Source organism: Phalacrocorax carbo, chromosome 18, assembly GCF_963921805.1.
Source record: "Phalacrocorax carbo chromosome 18, bPhaCar2.1, whole genome shotgun sequence".
In the NCBI taxonomy this organism is placed as follows: domain Eukaryota; kingdom Metazoa; phylum Chordata; class Aves; order Suliformes; family Phalacrocoracidae; genus Phalacrocorax; species Phalacrocorax carbo.
This window is the reverse complement of record NC_087530.1, coordinates 11,178,597-11,202,804: the sequence shown is the minus strand read 5'-3', so window position 1 is coordinate 11,202,804 and position 24,208 is coordinate 11,178,597. Positions and strand designations below refer to the sequence as shown.

Here is a 24,208-nt window from a genome sequence, read left to right as displayed (position 1 = left end):
GGACATTGGGTGGGGGGCCAGCCCTGAGGCACACAGGGGACACGGGGACATTGGGTGGGGGGGCCAGCCCTGAGGCACACAGGGGACACGGGGACATTGGGTGGGGGGCCAGCCCTGAGGCACACAGGGGACACGGGGACATTGGGTGGGGGGCCAGCCCTGAGGCACACAGGGGACACGGGGACATTGGGTGGGGGGCCAGCCCTGAGGCACACAGGGGACACGGGGACCGGCAGCCCTGAGGCACACGAGGTCACAGGGACAAGGCGGGGCACAGCCCTGAGGCACACGGGGGCCGCGGCGGGTCCCTGAAGCACACTGAACACGCTCCCGCAGGTGGCCCCAGCCCAGCCGCGGCTCCCGCCCTCCGCGCCGCGTTGCCATAGCGACGCCGCCCGGCGGGCTCCGCGGCAGCGGAGGCCTCCCCGCAGCGTGGCCCGGAGCTGCGCCCGGCCCCGCGCCAACCTCGGCCCCGCGCCGCCCCGGAGAGCTGTTGCTTTAAGAACGGCGAGGCCGCCGCCGCCGCTGCCGCCCCCGCCCTCGCCCGCCCGGCGGCCGGAAGGGGGCCGTGATGCAGCGCGCCCGCCCGCCCGCGCTCGCCGCCGCCGCTCGGTCCTTCAGGTAAGCGCGGCGGCTCGCTCGGCCCGGCCCGGCCACACCCCACCCCACCCTGCCCCGCCCGCCGCCGCCGCCGCCACCACCGGGGGAGGCGCTGCCCGGGGCGGCGGCCCCGCCCCGCCGGGTGCCTGCGGGCCTGGCCGGCGGGACCAGCGGGGTGGCGGCGGGGCCGCCGAGGTTGTGCCTGTGCTCACAGTGAGCACAGTGAGCCCCGCGGGGCTTTCGGCCTCCCGCGGGCGTTGGGGAGCGGTGCCCGAGCGAGGGGGGCTCGGCGGGGTCCCTGGGGCTCGGCGCCGGCTCCCGGGGCAGCCCGAGGCGGGCGGGGGGAGCCGCTCGGCGAAGGCGGAACGGGGCCGGTGGGTCCCCGCACAACCGGGACACCCTGTTGCGTGCTCGGCCGCAGTTACCGCTGCGAGTTGCAGCACTTCGCTTCACTCACTCGTGTGTGTGCAAGAGCCCCTGAGCCTGTTGAAATGCTGCTCTGGGCAGTTCGGTGCCTTAAGGCAGTAACGTGCGGCGAGAGACCTTTTTAATTAACGCCGCCAGCAGTACTTGCGGGGTTTGCTTTCTTTGTTAGGCCTTTTCCCTGCCCTCGCCGGGGGCAGGCTCCAGCGCCGCTCCCGCTCAGGCAGGTTTCTCCGCAGGTAGGAGGCGACGCGGGGTTTTGCCTCTCGGCGCCGCGGCCGCCCCATCCCGCCTGCTGCCCGGCGCCGCCGTCCCCGCGGCCGCGCAGCGACCCACGGCCGGGGCCGCGGCCGGCTGCCACCTCGCCGGGCCTTTCTGTTGTTCGTTTTCTTTCCTGCAGCTGGATCAGCTTTCGGGCAGGTTCTTTGTGGCCCTACCAGCAGCCCTTGGGGCTGCGCGAGGCTGGAGTAAACTGCGCTGCCGCGGTGTGCCGCGGCCGTGTTATGCTCAGGTCCTGAGACCCGGTTTTACCTCACAAGCCTGAGAGTTAGGCACTTGTGCTGGCTGATGGTTTCATTTGCTTGGTTTTCTTCCCCCCTTTATGAAAAAAGAGCTCTCTTTTTTTTTTTTCCAAAGCAGAAGAGCTTTTTTCCCATGAAGTTTTCTGTCTGTGGGAAAACTTCAGAAAACAACCTTTTGTTTTGGGTTTTTCTGGTTGATACTCAGTGTTTCAGTGTTTTTGTTTGCTGGTGCTTTTCCCCTTCTTCCTTTCTGTGCTGGGAGCGCTGGCTGTTTCTTTGGCTGGTCTGGCTTCTAAATGCTCTTTAATGAGGGAGGGAGGGAAGTGGGAAAAGACAAAACATGAGAATCTGTGGCTATTTCATGTCCATTTCTCCAGTGGGATCTTTTAAGCCAAAGGGGAAGAGGAAAGGAAAGAAGGTGATAAAGATGAACTCAGGGTACTTTGCTTTGTTGGAAGCAGAAAGGGAAAAATATTATGAGGGAGTGACTGAGATTTTGTTTCACTTATTTCTCTTCTTTTGAGGTTGAAAGATAAACCAACATTTTGAAACACTTCAGTTTGAAATGCTGAGCTCTTCCCCTTTTTATTTTCAACTGACTCTATTAAAAAAAAAAAACAAACTTCTTTTGAAAAAACGTAGCAGTGATTCTCTAGCTGTGGAGCCAGAAGTGGTGGCGTGTGTGGGCAGAGAGGCCTTGCTGCTCTTCCATCAGCCGTTCCTGCCTTCTCTCTGTGGACCGTAAAATTAGAAAGGCTCCAATGTCTGTTCAGTCTGATTGTCTGGGTAACGTGGGCTGTCGAAATCAAGAGTAGTGCTTTGTGAATTAGCCACCATGCCTCTTGTGGCTTGCTCAGCCTGCAGGTTCTGGCCCCTGGTGTATAACTGAGGAAAGTAATTGCATTTTTAAGAAGACGTAAATCTATTACCCAGGTGTGTGCTTGTCCCCTGGGCAGACGTCAGGGTGTGTGAGCTTTTGCTGCTAGTTAGTTATCTGTGACCTGATGGTCGTAGGCTACAGTTTGAAAGTTGCAGCATCTCAAACTTCAGGAGTGGTTGGTGCAAGACCCTGAGGCTCTGTCTTTTTCCTCCCATGGGAATTGCCCAGGTGACCTGCCTCCTCCCCCAGAGCTGGCTCCTTGCCTGTCCCAAGAGCTTTCATCTTTTTTCATTCAATTCGCTGTCCACGAAGACTTTATTTGTTGCATGTTTCCTGAATTTGGTTTTTCAGCACAGTGACAAGCCTGGCTGTGGAGAGCACAGGTCTGTGGTGAGGGAGGGAAGAGCCAAGAACAACTAGAACTGGGAATAATTGAAAACTCTCGACTTTGCAGCAAACGAGGATGTTCAAAGCATGTGGCTGTCTACCAAGGCTTGAGGTAGTTCCTTGGATAACACTGGAGATTTGGATCTTCCAGTTCTAAATAGTCATTGAGGAGAAAGTGTCAGAAAGTCTCCTGAGTGTCCAAATGCTGGGAAGTTGTCTCAGCTGGAGTCTGAAGGTGAAATGGCAGCAGGACTGGGTGATTTTTCTCTAGAGACGCTGCTGGCCGCTGGAGTTCTGCACCATCTGATGTGGTTGCTGTTGTCCTGAAGATGTCCTAGAGGGACTTCAAAATAGTTGAAATGTTCAAGAACCGGTGTCTTGCAGGGTTCTGCTTGTTCTGGGTTTCCTGCTCTTCCCTTTGAGGTGGCTGTTTCCTGGAGAGTTTGGCTGCCGAGGGGATCTGTGCCCTGGAAGGACCGGCAATATCCCATGAGAAGGCTTTTGGGTAGCAGAGTAATAGCCTAGAGCCCCGGTGATGGGACACCAGTGCAGAGAGCAGCATGCCACCCGGCTGATGCACGTGGGAAACAGTGCAGCAGCACTCCAAAACTCCCCGTGGCAAGCCAGGCCCACTGGGATGCTCTTGGCTGGGTAAGACAGTACAGCGCAGTTAGGGGCATGAAAGAGGCCTAGGCATCTGGGAGGAGAGAATAATTTGGCAAAGAGGCAGATCTAGCAGGGAGCAAATGCCCGCTGCAGTGGTGAACAGCACAGGCAGAACAGCAGCCTCTGCCTGGCATGCCCTGGCTAGAACAACTTTAGGCAGTTTCTCTATGAGCGGGTGGGTCCTGACATCCCCCTGGGCTGTTTTTATCTGTTGGTGTTTGCCAGATATTGCCTGAGCTGCTCTTAAACTGCAGCTGTTTTTGCAGGTTCCCAGTTACTGCACAGTTGTTCTTACTGTGTTTATTTTAGTGGTTATAAACTGATTTTTTAAAAGGAGTTGGAACTTGAGCCGGAAAGTCTCCTTTTTCTTCGTCCCCATCATGATTTGGTTGAGAAGCTGCACCATAGGAGGTAGCAGCTGAGCCCTTCAATATTGCCCCCCCCCCTTTATGCTTTGAATTTTCTGAGATGTAGTTTCCCAGGGATTTGGGGGTGGTTGTCCTGCACCTTGATTTTTAGTAGCTGACATATGTTTGGGGGGTGTCTGCTCTTAATCTTGTAAAATTAGACTCTTGGCTAGGGAGTAAAACTTGAAGGAGACTTTTTTTTTCTCCTCATAACATTTTGTTTAGCCTGAATGTTTGCAGTCAAACAGAGCTATGTTTTTCTTTTTCTTAAAGACACAGAGCGCAAAAAGCTTCTTTAGGGCAATATTTCAAATTGCCATGAGGTTGAGTTGCGTTTGGAGCTAGAAGGTGCCACTGTTGACCAAAGCAGTTTTACCATGACTCTGTCATCCTATATGGTACAGGGCAGAGTCCCTCACAGTGATTCTCATAGTGGTTTCAAGAACTAGGGGTTGAGGTGTAGGTAATAAGTAATAATAGTATTATTACTAATTATTAATTAGTAATACTAATTACTAACTATAATTACTAATTATTACTAATAAATAGTAATAAGAATTACTATTTAAAAAGTAGCTTTAGTAAAGAAATTGAGAGACAACCCAGTGTGGTTAACTTGATCCTCTGCTCTGATGGTAATAAATGTGTGTTGCCTTTCCACTCTGATCTCTGCTTCCTTCTGTTTGTTTCTTAACAGTTACTTTTGCAAGTTGAAATGAAAATAGGTGCTGGAAGCTGTGAATAATCACTTCACTGGGAATAATCCATGTCTGGGAAGAGCCAAGGTTCAGTCCTCCTGATCTCTTTTGTCAACAGGCTAGCTTTTTTTTCCCCTCCCTCCTGTGTGCTGTGTTGAACACTGAACAGCAATTTTTATGCGAGAATTTTAAGGAGAGTCTTTCAAAGTACTTGAATGACCAACGAGGGGCAGCTGAGAAAGGGTTGCCTGGGAGATGCTGTTGAGAACAGCTCATGCATGGTGTGACGGGTTTCATGGACTAAAGCAAAGAAAGGCAGGACTGTGATCTGATCTTCCCTGCCTCCCCTTTGGGGTGCAAGAGTGGTGATCCTTCTCCTGAAAGCGCAGGGGATGCAGGTGTGGCTGGCTCTGTGGGCACAAGAGTCGCACTGCTTGTTCTACTCGCCACAGTGCTCCTTCACAAGGAACAAGGTGCAGCTGGCCCTGCAAAGACGAACTGATAGTGTAATCTGGGAATCAAATGCTGCACTTAATTTCCTACACTCTGCAGTGCTCGTGCTTCCCCAAGGCTTTTACTGGGGAGGAAGAGATGTTGCCTTGTGGGGATGTAGCACAGGGAGGAGTGAAGGGCTTCTGTATGCTCCTGCAGCATCACCAGGAATTTACGTGAAATTATGTTACAGCACTTCAAGCGATCTCAGGGTAAAGCTGGCTTTCCAGGGAGCTTATTGTCTGTTCCCTCACTCTTTAGAGCTCCCACCATACTGGTTACTCCTTTCTTTGGGTGCGTGTCTAGGATATAAGTGATAATTGTGGAGAAATGCTGAAATACATATCCAGAAATGAAGAAAATATTCTGTCTTACACATTCAGGTCACCACTGTTGCCATGTTTAGCAGATTGCTTTTCCGGGTGCTACTCAACTTGCAGCTCTAAGTTTGTTCTTGCAGTTTTCCAGTGCCTGCTTAAAAATGAGTTTGCATGAAAATGTGAGTGCTTCCAGGCTGTGGAGAACGAAAACGTGATGCTCCGGTTAGGTGTTGGCAAACTGTCCTGCAGTCTGAAGTTGTGTGGGAGGAGAAGTGGTTTCTTGGTTTTGTGACCCTAATGGGGAAAAGAGCAGCTGGGGTTTAACAAACTGGTTAAAATTATATAGGCCCCCATATTTCTCCAGAGACATCTCTCCTTTCCTAGAAGCTTCCTTTAACAAGCTGATTTCTCAGGCTGATTGCTTGCAGATGAGATCATGGAGTGTGTTTTGCAGGGAAAGAATCTGAACTTAGACTGGTGCGCCAGAAAGTTTTAACACACAAGTCACATGCCCAGTGTCCTCATGGCACATACAAAACACTAGAGACTGCGAAAGCATCCGTCTTCAGGGCGGCTTTGTGCTCTAACAAGAGCTTTCTGAAAATAAAGAATACCAAGGGATGCTCTCAACTGCTGGGTCCTATTGCTTGGACAGCAACTGGAGATAGCAAGGAAGTATTTAATCTTTCCTTAGCTCTGTTTCTCTCCTTAGTGTGTGTGGTGTTGGGATAAGCCCAAGCGAGGGAAGGCTCTCATCTGCCTTAATTCCAGAGACGTTTTTCTGCTGGCTTCAGCAAAGGAATTTCTGTAGAATTGATGATATTTTTTCTGTTAAAGCATGAGACTGTACTGAGCAGGGAAGACTTGATGCTAGTGTTCTGCTGCAGAGGAAAGATCCCACCAATCTCTGGTCCCTCTGAAAAGGGATGCTGTTCTCCATCTCTCTTGATGGCAGTTGGGTTAAGATGTCCTTAATGGAAAGGCCTCTTCTTCCAAAATATTCGCAGCCGTTGTTTAAGAATGTTGAAAATTAAGCAAAGCTGTTCTAAGGTGATGTTGGGTGGTGTTCCCAGCATAGGGAAACACGCTGAAAAATTTTGCTGCCAAAACTTTAAGTACTCTTATGGGAACGAATGGGTTGTACTTGTATTCTCACAGGCAGGTTAGAAAGGCAGCATTACTGATGCTAGATCCTCTTTGTGCCTAAAATGATTTCTTCTTCCAAATCAAAGCAGCATTAGTTATGCAAAAATAGATTGGGGCGGTGGAGCTTTACTAATATTGATTATGGAAATAGGAGCCACTTGTTCCTAAATTAAAAATTGGAGTCAGACTAGGCAGGGAAAACTTCAAATCCCAAACCTGAAATCTGCTAACATTTTATGCAACCTGAAGACAGGAAAGTATAAAGCAAGATGCATTAAAACCTCCTTCCACTCCATATGAATATTATTCTGCCTGTAGGGGAGTCTCATTCAGTGGGTCGCTCCTGTGAGCTTTCTGAAAAAAAAATAGTTGAAAGTAGAGGTGAGCACAGACTTGGTGGTATTTTTTTCCCCCTCACGTATGCTCGTCTGCTCCATGGGAGTTTATGAGAAGCTCTTTCCAATGCATAACTTCACACAGGTATTTTATAGAGGTGGAAAGTCAAGCACATGAAAGTGGAAAACACCTATGTGAAGGCTTGTCAAACTTTGTTTGGCATCCTCGGGGATGTGTAGTACAATGCAAGGTAAAGTATTTACTTTCAATGTTGTATTATTTTGTTCCCGATATAAAATAGCTGTGAAGATAAGTTGCTTTGGTTTGGTGAGCCCTTACTCACTGGCTGATAATCCAGGATCCTTTGTTTAATGAAAAGGACTGGTAAAATGCTGCTTTGTTGGGTTGCTGTGAAGTTGTATACTTTTTGTAGGAGCTCAACCATTTCATTCTTCGTGCTGCACCTGGATGGGATTCCTGCTGGGTCTCTTCACAGGCGGTCTGTCCATCTGGAGACTGGCTGATGATTGCCTCCGGGCCACCAGCTGGGTGGAGCAGTGCGTACACATGGGAGGTAATGACCTGTACACTGAAGAGTGCTGCTTAAACCTTGTTTTGTCCATGAGGCTTCAAGTATGGAGCTGTTAAAACACCAGGCCACTCGGAACTAATGCTTTCAGAATGCATGAGCAAGGAATTAAACTGGGTGGAGTTGTTCCAAAATTTGGATTTGGGGCCTGCCCACTCCTAACGCAGCAGCTCTCTGGGTGTTTGCTTGGAAGGTCTCCCAGCATGGATGATGCTCTCCTGACCTGATTTGACTTTCGCTTCTTGATGCTTGGGTACTGTGCCCAAGTCTGTCTGCAAAGCACTGCAGTGCAGAGCTCTGGTGCCTGATGAACCTGAAACAAGTCAGGTCCTGTCAAGAGATGGCAGGGAGATGGAGGAGAGGGCGAGAGGACAGGAGGAGGGCAGACAAACAAAGTAAACAGTTGTGTTTCTTCCCCAGGACTGTTTCATGTCCTGAGTCTGCCAGCTGCAATTTGGAGGCCAGAAGACTAGGGCGGGGTATTTTCTTCCAACCAGATGAATTTATGCAGTGAAAATGAGAAATTAGTTTGGTTTCTCTGGGAATAGCATTTAAGGTGTAAAAAAAGTCCCACCCATCAATAATGAAGAGCTGCTGAAGGACAAGCAAATAGAGACAGAGCCTGCAGAGCACACTGTGTTTGCAGCCCTTTTTCCTTAAAGGTTGAGAATCTGAGCATGGTTTTGTTATGTGTATCACTTGGTAGTGGTGTCAGTCATTCGTGTTGCCGCCTTATGGAGAGCTAAACTAGCCAAGTGTCAGGTTTTGTTGTCTGTATTACTGCTATGTTATTTCACTTGTGCTCATTTGTTTCTGCCTGTCAAAATAAAAAACCCCGAACAACCAAAAAACGTGTAGCAGAAATAGCTGGAGTACTACTATTATCCAGTATGAAAATGTAAGCCCAAATGAGTGCTTTTCACTAAGCTCAGGGCTGTTTCTTCTGTTCCTAACAAGCTGTCACATCTTCATGCTGGGTAATGTGATCTTCCAGGAATGTTTATCTTTCATTTCTGCATTTATAGTGGAGCTGAGCTGGGGTGCTTGTGAGAACACGTGCAGCGTGAGCCTCCAATGCCATGTTATTGTTTGGGATGAGGTGTTGGCCATGTGTGCTGTGATTCAGCTGCTGAAGAGAACAAATCAGACTAGCAGAGCTAGCCATGCAGTGAGCTCCCTCACTGTTTACCTGGACAAGGGTCCCAAAACTGTAAATTAATCTCATGGTCGTTGTTTTTAAGTGCATGTGTTTTGCATTTGTCCGGATTGTGATGGGTATTATTCAAATAACCCAACTTCCCAAAGTGTCCTTCCTCTTTCTGTCAGTTTGATGCCATCTATCTACATACTTGGCTAGCAGGAATCGTATATTTTTTTCTCACGCTTTGGGACAACCTGGATGGGGCTTTGTCCTGAGAAAACGAGCTTGGCTGGCCAGTACCATGTGTAGATACAATGGGTCAATCCTGGCAGCGCCATGGTAGGCAGCTGGGAGCAATGGCACTAATGGCAGTTTCTCTGGTGGCCAATGACCCTGTCATCTCAGTGCCTGCTGCTGCGTCCCCATCACCCTCCAGACAGAGCACCTTGTGTAGACATGCTGCCTTCTTCCCAGGGACTGAACCCACCAGCAATTAGATGTGGTTCAGTCTCTGCTACGGCATTTTTTGGCCTCATCCCAGCACTGGAAGGACACCAAATAGCAGCAGTGCTTCTGAGACCTCCCTAGAGTAAAGTCTTACAGTGGGAAATGATTTTTCTAGTTGCATGTAATGTCTTGAGAGCTATTGGCTGTCTTGCTTTTAACCTGTATTCTTGGAATTATTGCACACTTTTGTGTTTGAATACATAGCTGAAGTTAAATGCCAAAAACAAATCTCTTATGGCGGGTGTTAATTTGTGCGAGGACAGTCTGACGCAGCGTACTGACCAGGTTTGAGACCTGTGCAATACATCAATGCGTGGATACTGGTACTCCAGTATCCCTGCCAGTACAGAATTAGTCCTGATTGTGTCAGTGCCAACACCTTTGTTAACCAAGCTTTTAATATAATCTACAAAGATCTCTTCAGAGAAACTCAATGCAAGTCTTTCATAGAACTCTTGGCAATAATTATTCTGCCTGTTCTCATTTGCAATCACAGGGTGATGGAAATACTGGTTGGAAAGGACATCTGGAGGTCTTCAGCCTGACCTCCTGCTTGAAGTGGGATTGTCTCCAGCATGTGATTGACTCAGCCATGGCTTTGTCTGGCCAAGTCTTGAAAACGTCCGGGGATGGAGCAGTGTACCATGCCGGATCAGCTTTTGTTTGCTTTTGCTTGAGAGCTGCACCCAGTGAACCACCTTGTAGTGGTGGTTATGCATTTAGGTTTGAATTACCTCATCCTGCAGGTTTAAAAACATTTAAGTGAACTGTTAGGAAATGTCCCAGTAGGGCTAGTAGTGTAATGTGTAATGTATCCAAGTCCTTCTGTCTTTTCCATGCTAGTATGGGAAATATGAGCAGACCCTAGTGCTGTTTCTCCAGGAAAAAGCAGGGATCCTGTTAGGTGGTTTTCTCATGTTTGCATGGGGTATTACAGGTGAAGCAGTGCTTGTAGGACATGTCACACTGTTGGAATGAGCACATCAGTATTCTCCCCTCAGTATTAGCCGTGGTGTTCGCCCAGATATGAGCTGGGCTTGTCAGGAGGTGCAGGATGAGCACTGTGAGCATCCCTCGCCCTGAGGCCAAGTGTGGGATCGGTGCCGGCGTCTGCGCGCCCAGGCTCAGGCCACACATACACAAGGCATGCAGTTGCCTTTTATCTACCCTCCTCAGCCCCTCGCAATGGGAGGAGCGGGTTTTCCCCAGAGTCTGCTGCATTTATTTCAGAAAAAATACCAGGTCATGAGCTGAATGTGCCTGTTGGATTGTACATCGAAGTTGCCCGTCATGGTCCTGAGTATTAATGGGAGCAGAAGAGCTCTTTATATCCGAGAAGTAAACTTGCCTTCGAAAATGCCACAAGCTTCTGGACACAGTGGGTGTCCATGAATGGCACGTAGTCAGGCCAGACCAGAGGCCTGCTGCTGCGTCTGGGCTGGGCTGGATTTCTTCAGACAAAACTGCAGATTGCAACACCCTTATACTTAGGCCAGGAGGCCTTGCTTGGAAGGGAAATGGCTGAGATGCGAGGAGCTGCTGAGGAGGTGGGAGCTTCCCTAGCCAAAACCTCATTGCTAGACTCGAACCTGGCTGCATCCCTGGACTCTGCATCCCTTTGTGTAACAGGGAGATTTAGAAATGATGTATGCGTGCTCCACTGGCACTGAAAACGACAGCTCCTATGGGGTGATAGTGATCTTGTTTGGCACTGCCTTCTGCTCTGCAGATTGGTGTTGTGTTCCTGTTAGAGTGCGAATCAGCCTTGGTGTCGGATGAGTCTGATGGTGTGGAGCGAGCAGGAATGTCCTCGGGTGGGTTATGAGTTCTCACTTGCACCATGCAGAGGGGCCCTTTGGTATCCGGCTCATCTGAACTGTGCACCCGAGTGCATGCTCCTGCCTTTTGTTTCCATACCAGAGTCGTCGAAAAGGGCTGGGAGCGTGGGCTTCTGCAGTATTCTGGTTATTTGAATATGATCATCCTTTCTGAGGAATTGCAGAAATGTGGTGACTACTGTTGTCAGCTGCCCTCTGCATGCTAGCTTTGGATGAAAGTGCAGAGGTCAGGTTTGGGGTCGTATGGCCAGAGGGTCCTGGAGCAGCAGCTGTACAGGACTTCAGAAATGTCAGATGGAGCCTGACTTTGGCTGACAGCTCTTGTTTTCTCACCAGTTCTTCCATGCACTGCTTATTTTTGCAGGGGTCTGTCTTTGTGTGTTGCACATGGAGGAGCTGTAATGGCATTGCTGCCACGAGCTGAGCTCTGCTTGTTCGGTGGTTCAGTTGGTTTGGTGTCCCTTGCTGGGAAAAGCAAATGGCTGGTGCCGAGTCTCCCTTCACACGCGCTGTTCCTCACTGAAGCTTGTAGCTGGTGCTTATGGTTTGCGTTGGCTTTCTGCTTATATTCTTCATGTCTCTGGAATAGAATCTCCAGGGAAGGAAGCTTTTCTCTGAAATGGATTTGGAATTAATACTCAGACATTGGACTTCTCAGGTCCCCACAGCTTGTAGTTTTTGAGGTGAAATGTGCTAACACAGATTCATCTGGGAAACTTATGGGAGAGGGGAACAGACTTGGGAAGTATTGCTACAGGTGAGATAGGAGGGCTTTGTTGCCAGCAGTCCAGGGACCTCTGCAGCCCTGCTTGTCAGAACTCTCCTTACGCCACCTTCCTTGCTCCAAACTCGTGAGAGCAAAAAGAGCTGGCCTGCTGCAGTGGTGGTGGGAGAACACACGGACAATGCTCAAGACATTAGATGCTACGTAGTGCTTCAAGAAGAAAAGTCAGCTTTGAAAGAGGCCTGGTGCCTGCTGAGTATATCAGCTGCTTCTAGGGATTAGATGTCAGAAGCCCAGAGCAGAGGTTTACTAGGTCATGGGAGTTGAGTCCTTCCTTGGAGTGGTGGTGATTCTCATCTGCAGTGCTCGCTGCTGCAGGACACCAGAGGGTTCTCAGCTCATTGTTCTCAGCAGACAAGAGCAAGGCAGAGAGGCTGGAGATGTCCTGCTTGGGCTGGCCCCAGTGTCCAGGGGTAGGGAGGGATGTCTGTTTGCAGGTAATGGCTTTCTCTGCCCCTTTCTCTCAGTTGTGTCAGCAAAAATGGCCAGGGAGAGTGTTTACAAGTGTGTCCTTGCTGAGTACTGTTCTAAGCCAGGAGTTTTATTTCTCTGCATGGTGTGTTCACTGGGGCTTTGTCATTGCAACAGCTAAAGCTAAATTGATCTCACTCCACTTGTTCTGACCTGGGGTTATAAGTACTATTTTCCTTCTCTGTGCTCTCATCCCTATCTTTGAGGCAGCCCATGATATAGCAGCTGGGGACTGTGTTGTTTAAAAGACAAGGCAAATGGGAGGCTGCTGCTGTTGGGATCTTTCCTGGTAGCATTAAAGCTCCAAGTGAGATTTTGGGGGTTGTGAAGGAGTCGTTACTCCTTTGCCACCTCCCCAGCCATTCTCATCAATGGGTGAGGGAGCTGTGGTGGCAGAGAGGTGCTGAGGCATCCTCTGCTCCTGTGTCCTGGCAGGGCTTCACTAAGCAGCTGCCTGCGTCCCCAGAAACAAGCAGCTTGGCTCAGCTGCAGAACTTCACCCGTTGGGGGCATGAGGATGTGTCTGTCCCATGGCTGGACCAGAGAGTGTGCTTGTTTTAGTGATTTAGGAAGTCACCGAGGGGCGAAGGAGACACTGTACTGCTGTGATATTTGGCCTCTTGTCCTCTTTCTTCAGAGCAGGAAAGCCTTCACTGGCATGGGGTGGGAGGTGTGTGGTGGAGGGTGAGTGCTCCCCTTGCATGCTGTTGTCTCTTACGCTGCTTGGGGAGGGTCTGTCCCACATCAGGTGTCTGTATATGTCACCGCATGTGCTATAGTGTCACCTCTCAGCCTTCTGTTATCCTGCAGTACAGCTCTAGCCAGCACCTTGTCTGTGCGGGTGGTTTGTCGGTACTTCTCAGAGGATGTTATGTACATGTCCAAACTTGCCCTCTCCGTTGTGTCAAGCTCTGTCCTACTTCCCTCTTTTCCCAGTTTTATGGCTGGATTTGTTTGCAGTAGAAGGATGATACTAGGAGAGCTAGGCTGAGCAGATATTTCAGCTGGGGTAGGGTGGGAGTGAACATGCTCTCAGACTCTGGGTAAAGGCAGAAGCGGGCTGTTGGGGATAAACAAAGCACTTTTACAGCAGGCCTCTGTGTTGCGTCAAAAGTTCCTGGAAAGGTGAAGGCAGGAGCTGACTTGCACAGCCTCTCACTGAAAGCATAAAAAGCTTGAATATGTACAGGTCCACCCTCCTTAGTCCCATGTTCTCCAGCTCCTTTGTCGCTGCTTAGCTGGACACTGCTCAGGTGAGGTCCTGGTCCTGCCTGAGGCACTGGTGGCGTGCTGGGGTCACCAGGCCCTGCTGGGGTCGCCCACCGGACCCTGCTGAGGCCTTGGATAAAGGCACGTAGAGGTCCTGCTATAGCTGGGCTGGGAGGGTGGCTGGAAGGCAAGAAGTATAAGGACCACAGAGCAGAGCCACTGTAGAAGGATGGCTGGTCTGGCAACATCGCTGGAGTAGCCTGTTGCGCTGCTGCTACAGGAGAGGCCTGTCAGAAGAAGCTTTTACGTGGTGGTCTAATTGGTGTTTTCCTTATTCTTGCTTGGATATATATTCCTATATCACAGCTGGTAACTGTGGCAATGCTCTGGCCACAAGGCACAGGTCTGGTGCATGCCTCTCTTGACATTCATTTCTACAATGTGATGATGTAGCTTTTCTTCTGCAAGAACTTTGTGCTCAGGACAGAGGAGGGAGCTGCTCAGATGTTCAAGGCAGTCAGCCTGTCTTTTAGCTGTTCATCTAGTTGTCTTCACCTTAGCATCAACATGCTAGTTGGTGTGTGTTCGTTGGTTTCTCCCAGTGCCACCTGATCACGCAGGGGCTCTGGGACAGCAAAAGGCAACTTCAGTTTCAGTGTAAGCAGCTCACCAGTTCATCACCTACGAATTTCAAGTTTCTGCTTTGCTGCTCAGCATAGCAGTTTTTTTTTCAAGCACTGGAAGAAAAAAATCTGGTTTTAAGCCCATTGAAACACTTACCAAATAGAAAATAATGCCTTGAAAGGTGACCCCTTAGCTCTTAGAATGCTTTTGAAATACTTCTGGGATTCACAATACCATATAGATGCCTTGAAAACTGCAAAATTGTCCTGTATAAGCATAAACAAGCTTTTGTGTCTATATTGGTCTATGGAATTTAGTATCTGCTAATGGGTCTTCATCTGTTAATTGGTCTGATCTGTTCTGGAGCCAAATGCAATCTGTTGGAGAAACTATAAAAATGCCAACCCCGGCCTGAGCTGGTTCTGCTCCCTCGCCGTTTGGAAACCTGCTCATGCTGCAGAAAGCTGTTCTGTACAAAACCAAAACAGGGTCTGTTGATGTTATTTCTAGTCTTTTGAGAAGATGACTTACTGGTCACATGTGCTGCTATGAGGTCATTAGGAAGTCTCTCAAATACACAATTTGAGAACCGATGATGCTATTGCAGAAGTATGCTCCCTCTGCGATGTGAGATGCAAAATGCTCTGAAGTACTTTAGTTTGTAATAACTCTGAGTGGGATCTGTTATTGTGCATATTTGGGCTCATTCCAGTGAAAATAAGACTGTTTTCTGCTTTGCTTTATCCCTAGATTGATTAGTGAATGTATACCGCGGGATCAAGTTACATCAGAGGGCATCCAGCAGAGAGCTTATTTCTGTGTTGAAGTGCTGAAGGCAACAGTGAGTCTAACTGCAAGATCAGCAGTTTTCTAGCAGTGCTTTGTGCCTCCACAGCACTGTCCTTCCCTGGGGAAAGGAGCTCTTCAGATCCATTTGCAAGTTAGGCCATTGCTTTTCCCAGTGCCACGGGGGAATGGGAAGCTTCCTCTAGACCCCTGATGTTGCTTTTGTGACGTGCATCTGTTTTGATGCTTTTATTTATGTCCCTTCTGGGCTCCCCATTCCTGGATGTGCAGAGGTACCTTCTGCCACAAACTGCCTTGTGTCCTCCAAAGAGAATCTGTTTTGATTCCAGCTTGCCCAAGAGGCCTGTGATCCAGCTTGGTCCTCATGCGTCATTATGTTGACCGGGCAGGCACCCTTATTTTGGCAGGAGAGTGCTTTGTAACTGCGTTATCTGAATCAGTAACACCCTCTTGGAGAAGGGCTTCCCAAGCAGGGAGAGGTCTCATGTCTTTGCACCTCCACCCTACTGCTGGTCATGTGTTTCTGTCCCAAACCATATACTAGCCTTAGGCATTGTCCCATCCCTCTGAGCTGATTAACACACTCAAACATGGAAAAATTACCCAAAGGAGGGGGGAATTAAATAGTTTTCTGTTCTCGGTACAGAGGTGGATTGTGTGGCTGAGATGGGGTAAGTAGGCAGGGGGAAGATGGGCGCAAGGTGGCATCTGACTGCACGTATGACTGTGTCTTAACAGCTCAGAGCTTTATTTTCCAGTTGGGGCTTAGTGTGGGTACAGCATGGTTCATGTCTGCTTCCCTTTTTTCTTTTTAATACCCAAAATACCTGCTTCTTCTGATGCTTTGCTGTGATTCCTGGTTGAGGCCTGCTGAAGCACATGGGAGTCTTCGAAGAATGGGCTGAATCACTGCCATCTCCACTTCTTGGCCTCCTGCTGTGGAGTCACCACGAGTGTCAGTCCTGTACAACACCAGCATCTACTTCCCACCCCGGCACTGCTGTTGCAGCCCTGCCCTGCTGGCCCCAGGAGGATGCTTACCCCTGCCGGGATGTCTGAACGGGACATCGCAGCCCTTCCTTTGTTGGCACCTTCCTTGCAAGAGGCAGGCCAGCACCTGTGTGTCCCAACGGGCAAGTCGGCGAAGTACTTCCACTCCTTGGTCTCCCGCTGCTGTTGTGGTCCCTGCTGCTGGTCCCCTAACTGGGGCCTTATACCAGTGACGTTTCTCTCAAATCCCAGTGGCCTCGTCACCTGGATGAACATGGCCCCAGCCCACTGCAGGCCCCCACGCTCCAGGGCTCTCCGGTGGCCCTGGCAGTAGCTTTGCAGCGGAGCCTGGCCAAGGGCAGGGGTGGCAGCCGGTGCTGGAGGTGGAAGGGCTTTGCAGGGCTGTGCAGCTGAAGAGCGGTTTTGCAGCCCTGTGGCTGTGCCCTTTGTCTTACTGGCATGTGTGGGTGGTCTCCCCAGGCTGCCCACAGCCTGCTTGCCCTTGTGGCCTTGTCAGTGGCTCCTGTGGCTCCATCTGCTACAATCGTGCTTGTCCTACCACCATGGAGCCTTAGCAATGCCCCCTGCCCATGAGGCTCCCACTGTCACCCTTAGTAACTAACTCCCTGCAAGTGCCACATTCTGATATTGAGTTTTGTATTTTTCCTCTATTTCTATATTTTTAAGTGAAAAGGAAATGAATGCAATGTCGCACAATTGTCTGACAGCTGCAGTAGTGAACTTCACTCCTGTGGGACCCCAACCTGAGGAGAGCAAACAGGGGTGAGCTGTTGTGATGAACATGTGTTGAAGCCTGGTGTCACTGCTGGTCTCTCCCTCATCCAGGAAAGCCTTTGCAATTCCAAATGACTGAGAAGTGCCCCGCTTGGCTCTTTGGTTGCAATCATTCTGTCGGCTGGAATTGCTTAATAAATGACTAGCTCCGTCTTTGCTTTTTACCTTTCCCCCACGGACAACACAGCCCAGTGAAGAATGAATGTGAGGAACATGGTGTGGCGATGCCCTTGCTGGGATTTTTCCTGCGAGCACAGGCAGCCGTGTTAAAAAAGAAGGTGCAAGCTGGCTCTGCAGTGCCGTGCCGGGGCCTGGCTTGCCCCTGGGACTACACGGGCCCTGCTTCCTGAGCAGGAGAGCTGCTTTATGTTGTGGTTTTACTAAATGAATTCAAAGCTTGGCCTTACTCCAGGCAAAGTCTGGGCCAAGTGCCAGCGGAGCAGCCCCTGGGGAGAGCACTGGAGCAAGGAGGGGCCAACAGCAGGGAAGAGTTGGAGGAATCCAAGAAGGCAGATTTGCCTAGAAAACAGCTCTGTTTCCATCTGCTCGGTCAGGAGTTGCTATAGGAACTGGGATGATAGAGGCAGGGCCATCTCCTGGGCCTGTCTGTGTGAGTGGAGGGAGGGAGAAGGGAGGAGTTATTCAAGTTTGAACATATCATGTGTGCTGGTGGAAAGTTGCAAGGAATGTCGAAACTACAGCCTGGCGCAACCTGTGGAGTTCAAAAGAGACATGGCAGTTGTTCCCTGTGCTCGGCAGGCCCTGGGCAAGGCAGGTAGGGTCCGATCAGCTTAACTCTGCTCTCAGCTTGTGATCAGCTCTCCTCCCATGCATTTCTGTCGTTGGCTGAAGCATAAATGCCTTTGGGGGCTTGCTGGAAGTGGAGGGTGGTTTGTAGAAGTGGTACTGCTGGGAGGTGAAGGCTTCCCTCCCTGGGCTGGTAGGGAGATGGTGGCTCTTTGTGCCCTGTTCTACCTCCCGCAGCTGTGGGAGCGTTCACAGACCATGGGTATTCCCGCAGTGTTGCATGCCCGGGGCCCTCTGGGACCTGCGGGATCTTTTGTTGGGTAGAAATGTGAAGCTGGATGGTGTTGTTCTCCCAGACAGAAGTGGTTTCTGGGGCTGTGGCTCTCCGGGAAAGTCCATGGTGTTTGAGCTCTCAGTCAGACATACTTGCTTGAAATGTTTCAGGGCTGGGGCTGAGTCAGATATGCAAAAACTGGGGCTGGCAGTAAGTTCCTTGTGGATGGTGGGAAGGGGGGGTGGGGGGGGGCACACACCTCCCACCCTCTGAGCCCCAGAGGCTCCTGGCCCGTGCAAGTTTTGTGGCGCCGTGTAGCCTGCATTTGCCCACCTCTTCTTCTGAGGAGAAGCAGACCTCCCTGTCTCCTCCTGATGCACCTACTGCAATTTTTGTCACTTTCAAACTTTCTCAGACTCACATTTAGTGTAAAACATGGGAGTATGAATATGCAGGAAGCTGCTTCTGAGAGTCCTTGCTGTTAGGGTTAACCATGGGGCTCTCCAGTAGCAGCCCCTCCAGATAAAATCTGATTATTTCCCCAGTACACCCATTTTTTCAGGTGCTGAGAACTTTCCAAAATAGCCGTGTTTCCACCAGAGCGTTCCAGGGTTGCTCACTGCTCCACAGGTATTTATTTAATGAGTTTGGCTGAAATTTTATCTGCCCTTTTTGTGTCACAGAATATAATCTCAGCTACAAAAAAAGAAAAGGTGGATAGTGTTGTTTCTCTCTTTGAGAAGCTGCACAATAAGCTGCCGAAAATTGAAATGCGATCTTGATACACAGACACAAAACTTGCCAAACTGGATTAGATCACAGCCCACCTACTCAGGCACCCAACTTATCGCAGGCAGCGGCTGCTTGGCACGTTGCACATGAAAGCCCAAGAGCCTGAATGTGGACAAATGTGGAATATCCTGCCTGTGTAGGAGATAACCTTCTGGTCACATTAATTACTAGTTTACTTATGCCTGGCTGGATGAAAATTTATATCCTCTTTCTTTTACTCTGCTAATGGAATCACAGATGTTCCTATTATGTAGATCCACTTCCAATATTTTATTGAATTACTCCCACGTTGCTCTGTGGCAATATGTCCCAGAGGCTTGATGTGCATGGTATGCCATGGAATTTCATTTCCTCAGTTTAATTTGTTGTTTTTTAATTTCAGTTCATTTTCAATATGGAAAAGAGGTAAATGGGTTCTTTTTTTTGTCTAGGCATCGTTATTTTACATACTCCTTTTTTTTCTTCCCTCATGTCTCCTGTTTCTCTCCTCTTTGCCTCAACAATCCTAGTATTTTCCTCCACCTACCTACCTCTGTGTGCTAAATCTTATTGCTAGTCTGTCCTGAGCAAATTTGATCAGAATCTGCCATTCTGGCTTTCCATAGCTTTGAAATGCTGCTAGAGCTTTTTCAGTGTTCTTCTCTTTTCCTTTGTTTATAAGCAAAACATTTGGTTTGATTGCTTGAAATATGTTGTGGTAAGCAAAGATCTTCTCTGAACTGTCTATAGTCATGCTAGGTACTTTGCTGGAACATTTAGTTAATTGAAATTTCATCTCCGTACATGAGAAGTTAAATTTTATCTTGTAGAGTTGTACTAGTAAATAGTAAACCCAGCAGAACGTGGCTGGAGCTGCCTGAAAATCCTCACTGGAGTCTCCAGGCTTGATACAGCAATTTTAGCTGATCCGTAAGTGTTGCCGCTCACTGCTCCCCTCTTTGCCAGGCACTCCGTAAATTAAACTTTAAAACCGCTTTGTGTGGTAGTTTGCTCAAGCATAATGTAACAGCCATGTGTACCCCCATTTTGCTTTCCATTGTGTGCACTGATGCACATTCTGCTCAGCCTCCAAAGAAATGGTGCCCACTGAGGACAGAAGCTGCCTTGGCCCCGCTGGTTCAGGCCAGCGTGCTGCGGGAGGGCAGGAACGCTTTCCGCTTGCTGCATTTTGGTATCTGGAGCTATTTTGTTCTGTGGGATGCAGCAAGTGATGATAACTTTTGATTCTTTCTGATATTGGAAGAGCTTCCTCCAGTTTGGTATCTTTTTATAGATGCATGGCACGGCTTTTCATACTTCTAAGCATTTTTTGGTGAGGTTACAGCAGAGCCAGTAGCGTTCCTCAGTGACAGGTGCACTGAATTCTTGTTTTATGAATATGAAGAGACATTTTATAAAACTAATAAAATGTAGTCCCAGCATTTCTGTGATGGTTTTAAGGAAATGAGATTGCCGGGTAAATTAGTAGATGTTCCGAAATAGTGTTTCTGATTTGATTTTCAATGAACGATATCTTAGAATTTGGCTTCCACCCTGGCAAAAACCAGCAGCTTCTCAGCTTGGTGCTGGGGACTATATGCTGCTGTACACGACTGTTTGCTTCACTTCTGGTTTTGCAAAGAGTCTGTCCCAGTAGTCAACTTCTATCTTTTAAAAAGAATCACCTAGGAATATTTTGAAAAAAAAAAACAACCAAAAAACCAAAAACTTTGTGGATAAGTAGCTGTTACTGTAAACTAGGTATTCTGGAAGGTAGGCTATTAATAAGGAAAGCTAAGAGCATGGCAGTGAGAAATATTTTAATATCTGTATAACTAAATAAATTTCATCAGTGGTGTTTATATTGCTGGGAAAGGTTAAAAAAAGCCAACTGATTGCTAATAACAATACTGAGAAGTAGAACATGTCCTGTGTTTGGGGAGAAGCTGGATGATGTATGCTCCTTTATGAGGATATCAAATGCCTTCTGTTGCACTGGTAACGAGGGAGGGTGTTAAACGCAAGATAACATTTTAAAGTCTTTGAAATTTGAGCAAGATTGGAACCTGTTTGTTTAAAACAAATTGGCAAAGCAGCTTTCTGAATCCTGGCTGCTGATGTGTAATAAATCTGGGAAGACTGAAGGAGGTCCAGAGGTTTGGGAAAACATAAATGTGGCAGTCTTTTAAAACAGAGTGGGAGCAGGTACCCAACAGGCAGTTGGGACTAACCTCTATCCAGAGTGAGGTCTGGGGAAGCTGGTGCCTTAGTAAATCAGTGTAGAATTAAAGAAAGAATATGCTCAGTGATCCATGTGCACTGCTGATGGAAAGCAGATCACGTCCAAAAAGTCTTCAGATTGTGGGTTTTTTAATGAGATTCCTGTGCTGGTTGCCAAAAGTAACTGCGTTGACATCATATACCTGCTGCTGACCAAACGCTGCTGCTCCCAGGAGGCAGAAGAGGCTCTGCTTTGGGAGCAGGAGTGCGTCGGGTCCCTGGGCAGAGCGGTGAAGGCAGGTCCTCCTTGCCCTGGGCAGGGTCTGATCTTTGGGATATCCTTCATGCTCTACTAGGGTACCTCACCACTGCTGGTGGGCTCTGAACTGAGGGACACCTTCCTGAGCTGTTTTGGTGGTATCTGGTCTTTATTTGCGGTTGATGTAATCAGTCCCTGCCCTCTTGCTGTGCTAGGGTGGCAGCGTCTCAGTTTCCATTTTGCCGATCAGTACTACGTTAAATAATTTGATTTAGAAAGTGCCACCGGACACCTCTCAAAAATAGTTAGCAGTAGGAATGTGATCCATGCAGCCCCTAAACAGAGGGCCATGGAGTAGCGTTCCAGCCATGCCCTGGCGTCAGTATGGGGCGAAGTCAGTTATTTCCTAGTTTGCCCGTGAAGAAGCTGGTGGGAGTCTCAGCAAAATCTGAGAGCTGCCCCACTGCCTGGGTGGAGCCTTGGTCTTAGAATGGTGTCCTGGGAGAAAGTATTAAGTAACTTAATACTAAAATTTGGCTTGGCTGAGGAGGTTAATGGAGCCAGGGTGGTTTAGTCAGGACAAGAGAAGGCTTTGGGATACCTAAGAGCAGATTATCAAGATGACAAACAGGCTCTTTACTGAGGTGTGTGGCAGGAGGCTTGACAGTGATCAACTGAAATAACAGGAAGTTCTGCCTTGGCATAAGGAGGGGTGAAGTTTTCCCTCTGCAGACAGTCAAGCAGTGGAAGAGGTTGTCCAGAGAGGTGGGGGAGCCTCCGTCCTTCGAGTTTTTAAGACCCAGCTGGACAAAGTCCTGTGCAGGCTGCTCTGAAATAGGTGCTAACCCTGCTTTGAGCAGGAGGTGGGATTAGATGCTCTCCCGAGGATCTCCTCCAGCCTGAATAATTCTGCGACTGAGTAACCTGATCTCCTTCTGAATGCAAGTCTGAGTACAGTTAAGTAAAAGGTTATGGTGGAGCCCCTTGAGAACAGGGAGGGAGGAAGGTGGTTTAGATTGAGTGCTTTTAATACTCCATCTGTCATCTGTGTGGTTAACATGTCATATATATGGTTGCTATGTGAGAGTCTCGCAGTGGAAGACTGTAGGTCTTGAGAGGACTATTGCTAACTTGTAGTTGATATGTTTAAGGATAGTTTTTGGAAAAAAAAAAAAAGTAACCACCCTCCTCAAGGGAAAAAAAAGCTGAGATATATGTTAGCGTAAGGAATAGAGTGAAAATGTCAGTGTGCCATGTGCTGTCTGGTGCCCCTTCTGTGTGGGAAGGAAGCTCTGGTAAGGGACAGTGATCACTGCTGCTTGGGCAAGGAGAAAGGAGGTAATAGGAACTTGTTGTCTGTGCACAACTTTTGTTCTCCTGCCACTTCTGCCCTCCCTGTATCATCTGTCAGACAGAAACAGAAGGGCTGGAGCCTGAAGGCTGCCCCTCAGTTGAGGGAACCTATGTTTTGGAGGGCTTGCTGGAGTGCAGTGAAGCTTTCCCTGCCCTTGCTGCTGGATTTAAGTTTAGGATTCTTGAGGGACAGCATGTGTTCATGTCCTGTGTAGAGCCGCGACGTGCCTGCGGGTCCACCTGGGTCATGGGAAGTACCTCCAGGTTCCTCAGTTGAGATAAGCACAGACTACCCTCACCCTAGGGTTGGTGGGGAAGGGCAGCTTAGCTGGGCTAAGAAGGGACCCATTGTTAGTACAATGAATTACATTTCCTTATCTTTGGCGTTGCCTTTCTAATGGTTTCTAATTTTGACCTGGTTACTTTGATGGATTAAATTACATTTGTTCATTTATCTCAAAATCTGGTTTTGAGACAAAAGTGCTCTGTGCCGTTTCACAAACTGAGGACACCCCACTCCTGTGGGACTGGCCAACAGGCAATGGGAAAATGCTGGAGGATTTGTGGATCTCCAGCTCTTCTACAAAAACACCTGTACTTCTCTTCGGGCTGTAGGTAAGGCACTCCTTCATGCTTGGGTCCATGGGCTGAACCTTTTCCCAGCATTAAATGGCGCTCTCATGAGTGACTAGAATGCTGCTGCTGTTCTCCTAAGCAAGAGTGAGGTGTCACTTTTTTCATAACAGCCCCATTAGATATTTGGCTACAATTTGAAAAACGAGATTCAAACCCTCCTCAGCCCCAGGGCAGTCCTATCACCCACCCATCAAGAGGGTGACCACAAAATACACCCAGACCTTGATATTCCCATTCTTCTGCACTGCTTCAGACCCAGCTCTGTGGTGTCCCTGTCCCCACCCCATGTCCCACTCCCATGTGTTGTCCCTTTCTTAGCCCCATGTGTGTTCTTTTGTGTCTCTTGTTAGGAAACCTGTCACAATGCTACCTGAAAGATCACGCTGGAGCCTGTTATTCCTTTTCCTATTGCGCTCTCATGCATCTTGATTAACCCAATCCTTTCACCTAAAATCTGGTTGCTTTTATCTGTCCAGATGTGTTCCTGCCCTGGACATCACCTTGTGGTGTCACTGTTCCTGCCCTGTGGCCCCCACCACACTCCTAATGTTGCCATGGGTTTATGCTCTTTCTGCCCATCTCTGTTGGTGCCCATATCTGTTGCAGCCTTGTGCTTCATGCCAGGATTTTGCTGGGCCTGCCCAGCTCCCCTGTGACTGTCTAACGTGTTGACTCTTTGTACTTGGTTTGTCCAGGTGCAACCCATGTGTTGCGCAGAGACCTCTGCCCGTGCTACCTTGTTGGCTGAATCTAGGGGTGCCTATAGAGACCCTGCTCTGAGTTCACCTAAGGCAAAACTGGTTGCTGCCTTCTCGCAGGGCACCTGCACGTGCAGCATGGCTGTCCTCTTACTGGTCCCATCCCTTCACCCTCCAGCAGCTCTGCTGGAGGTGGCTGTCTCCTCAGGCCAGCAGCCCTGCTCTGCTTTTTCCAATCTTAGGGCAGTCGATTTCGTTAGAAGATATTGCCTTTCCTTAAGATTGTTGACCCTATGCACTCTTAGCACAATGCTAGCTAAGTGGCAAAGGTGGGATCTTTTGTTAATGGTAAATAGGAACTTATAAGGAGGAGGTGACTGGGGCTTAAAAGCCCTCTTAAAAACCCAAAATTGATAGCAGCAGCAAGAAGTATTTGCATTGTAAACTAAGCAAAATGTTTTAAGAAGTGATTAGAATCCTTTTTGCTAAGCATTTTCATCAGCAAATTCAGTTTGGCCCAAACTGAAGCTGCATGGCCTGTGAGTGTGCGCTCCAGAGGCAGACTGCTGGGTTTGGGGTATCTCAGATTAATTCTGAGGCAGAGAGAAATGTTCCGCCA

At 48.9% G+C, this 24,208-nt stretch overlaps 1 protein-coding gene across 8 annotated transcripts in view; it reads left to right on the top strand.

Annotated features, from left to right (window-relative positions):
- The first annotated feature begins 419 nt into the window (after positions 1 to 419).
- Positions 420 to 24,208, top strand: part of LOC104051019 (discoidin domain-containing receptor 2-like) — a 63,084-nt gene continuing 39,295 nt past the window's right edge. The window contains exons 1-2 of one of the 8 annotated variants that reach the window (XM_064468350.1): positions 420 to 621; positions 14,790 to 14,880. In XM_064468350.1, the coding sequence (XP_064324420.1) occupies positions 572 to 621; positions 14,790 to 14,880 (141 nt within the window). In that variant the 5' untranslated portion in view covers positions 420 to 571. Of the gene's footprint in view, positions 622 to 709; positions 823 to 14,789; positions 14,881 to 15,711; positions 16,620 to 17,288; positions 17,407 to 18,214; positions 18,283 to 24,208 lie in introns of those variants that run through there. The other 7 variants (XM_064468351.1, XM_064468352.1, XM_064468359.1 and 4 more) reach the window with 7 other exon arrangements.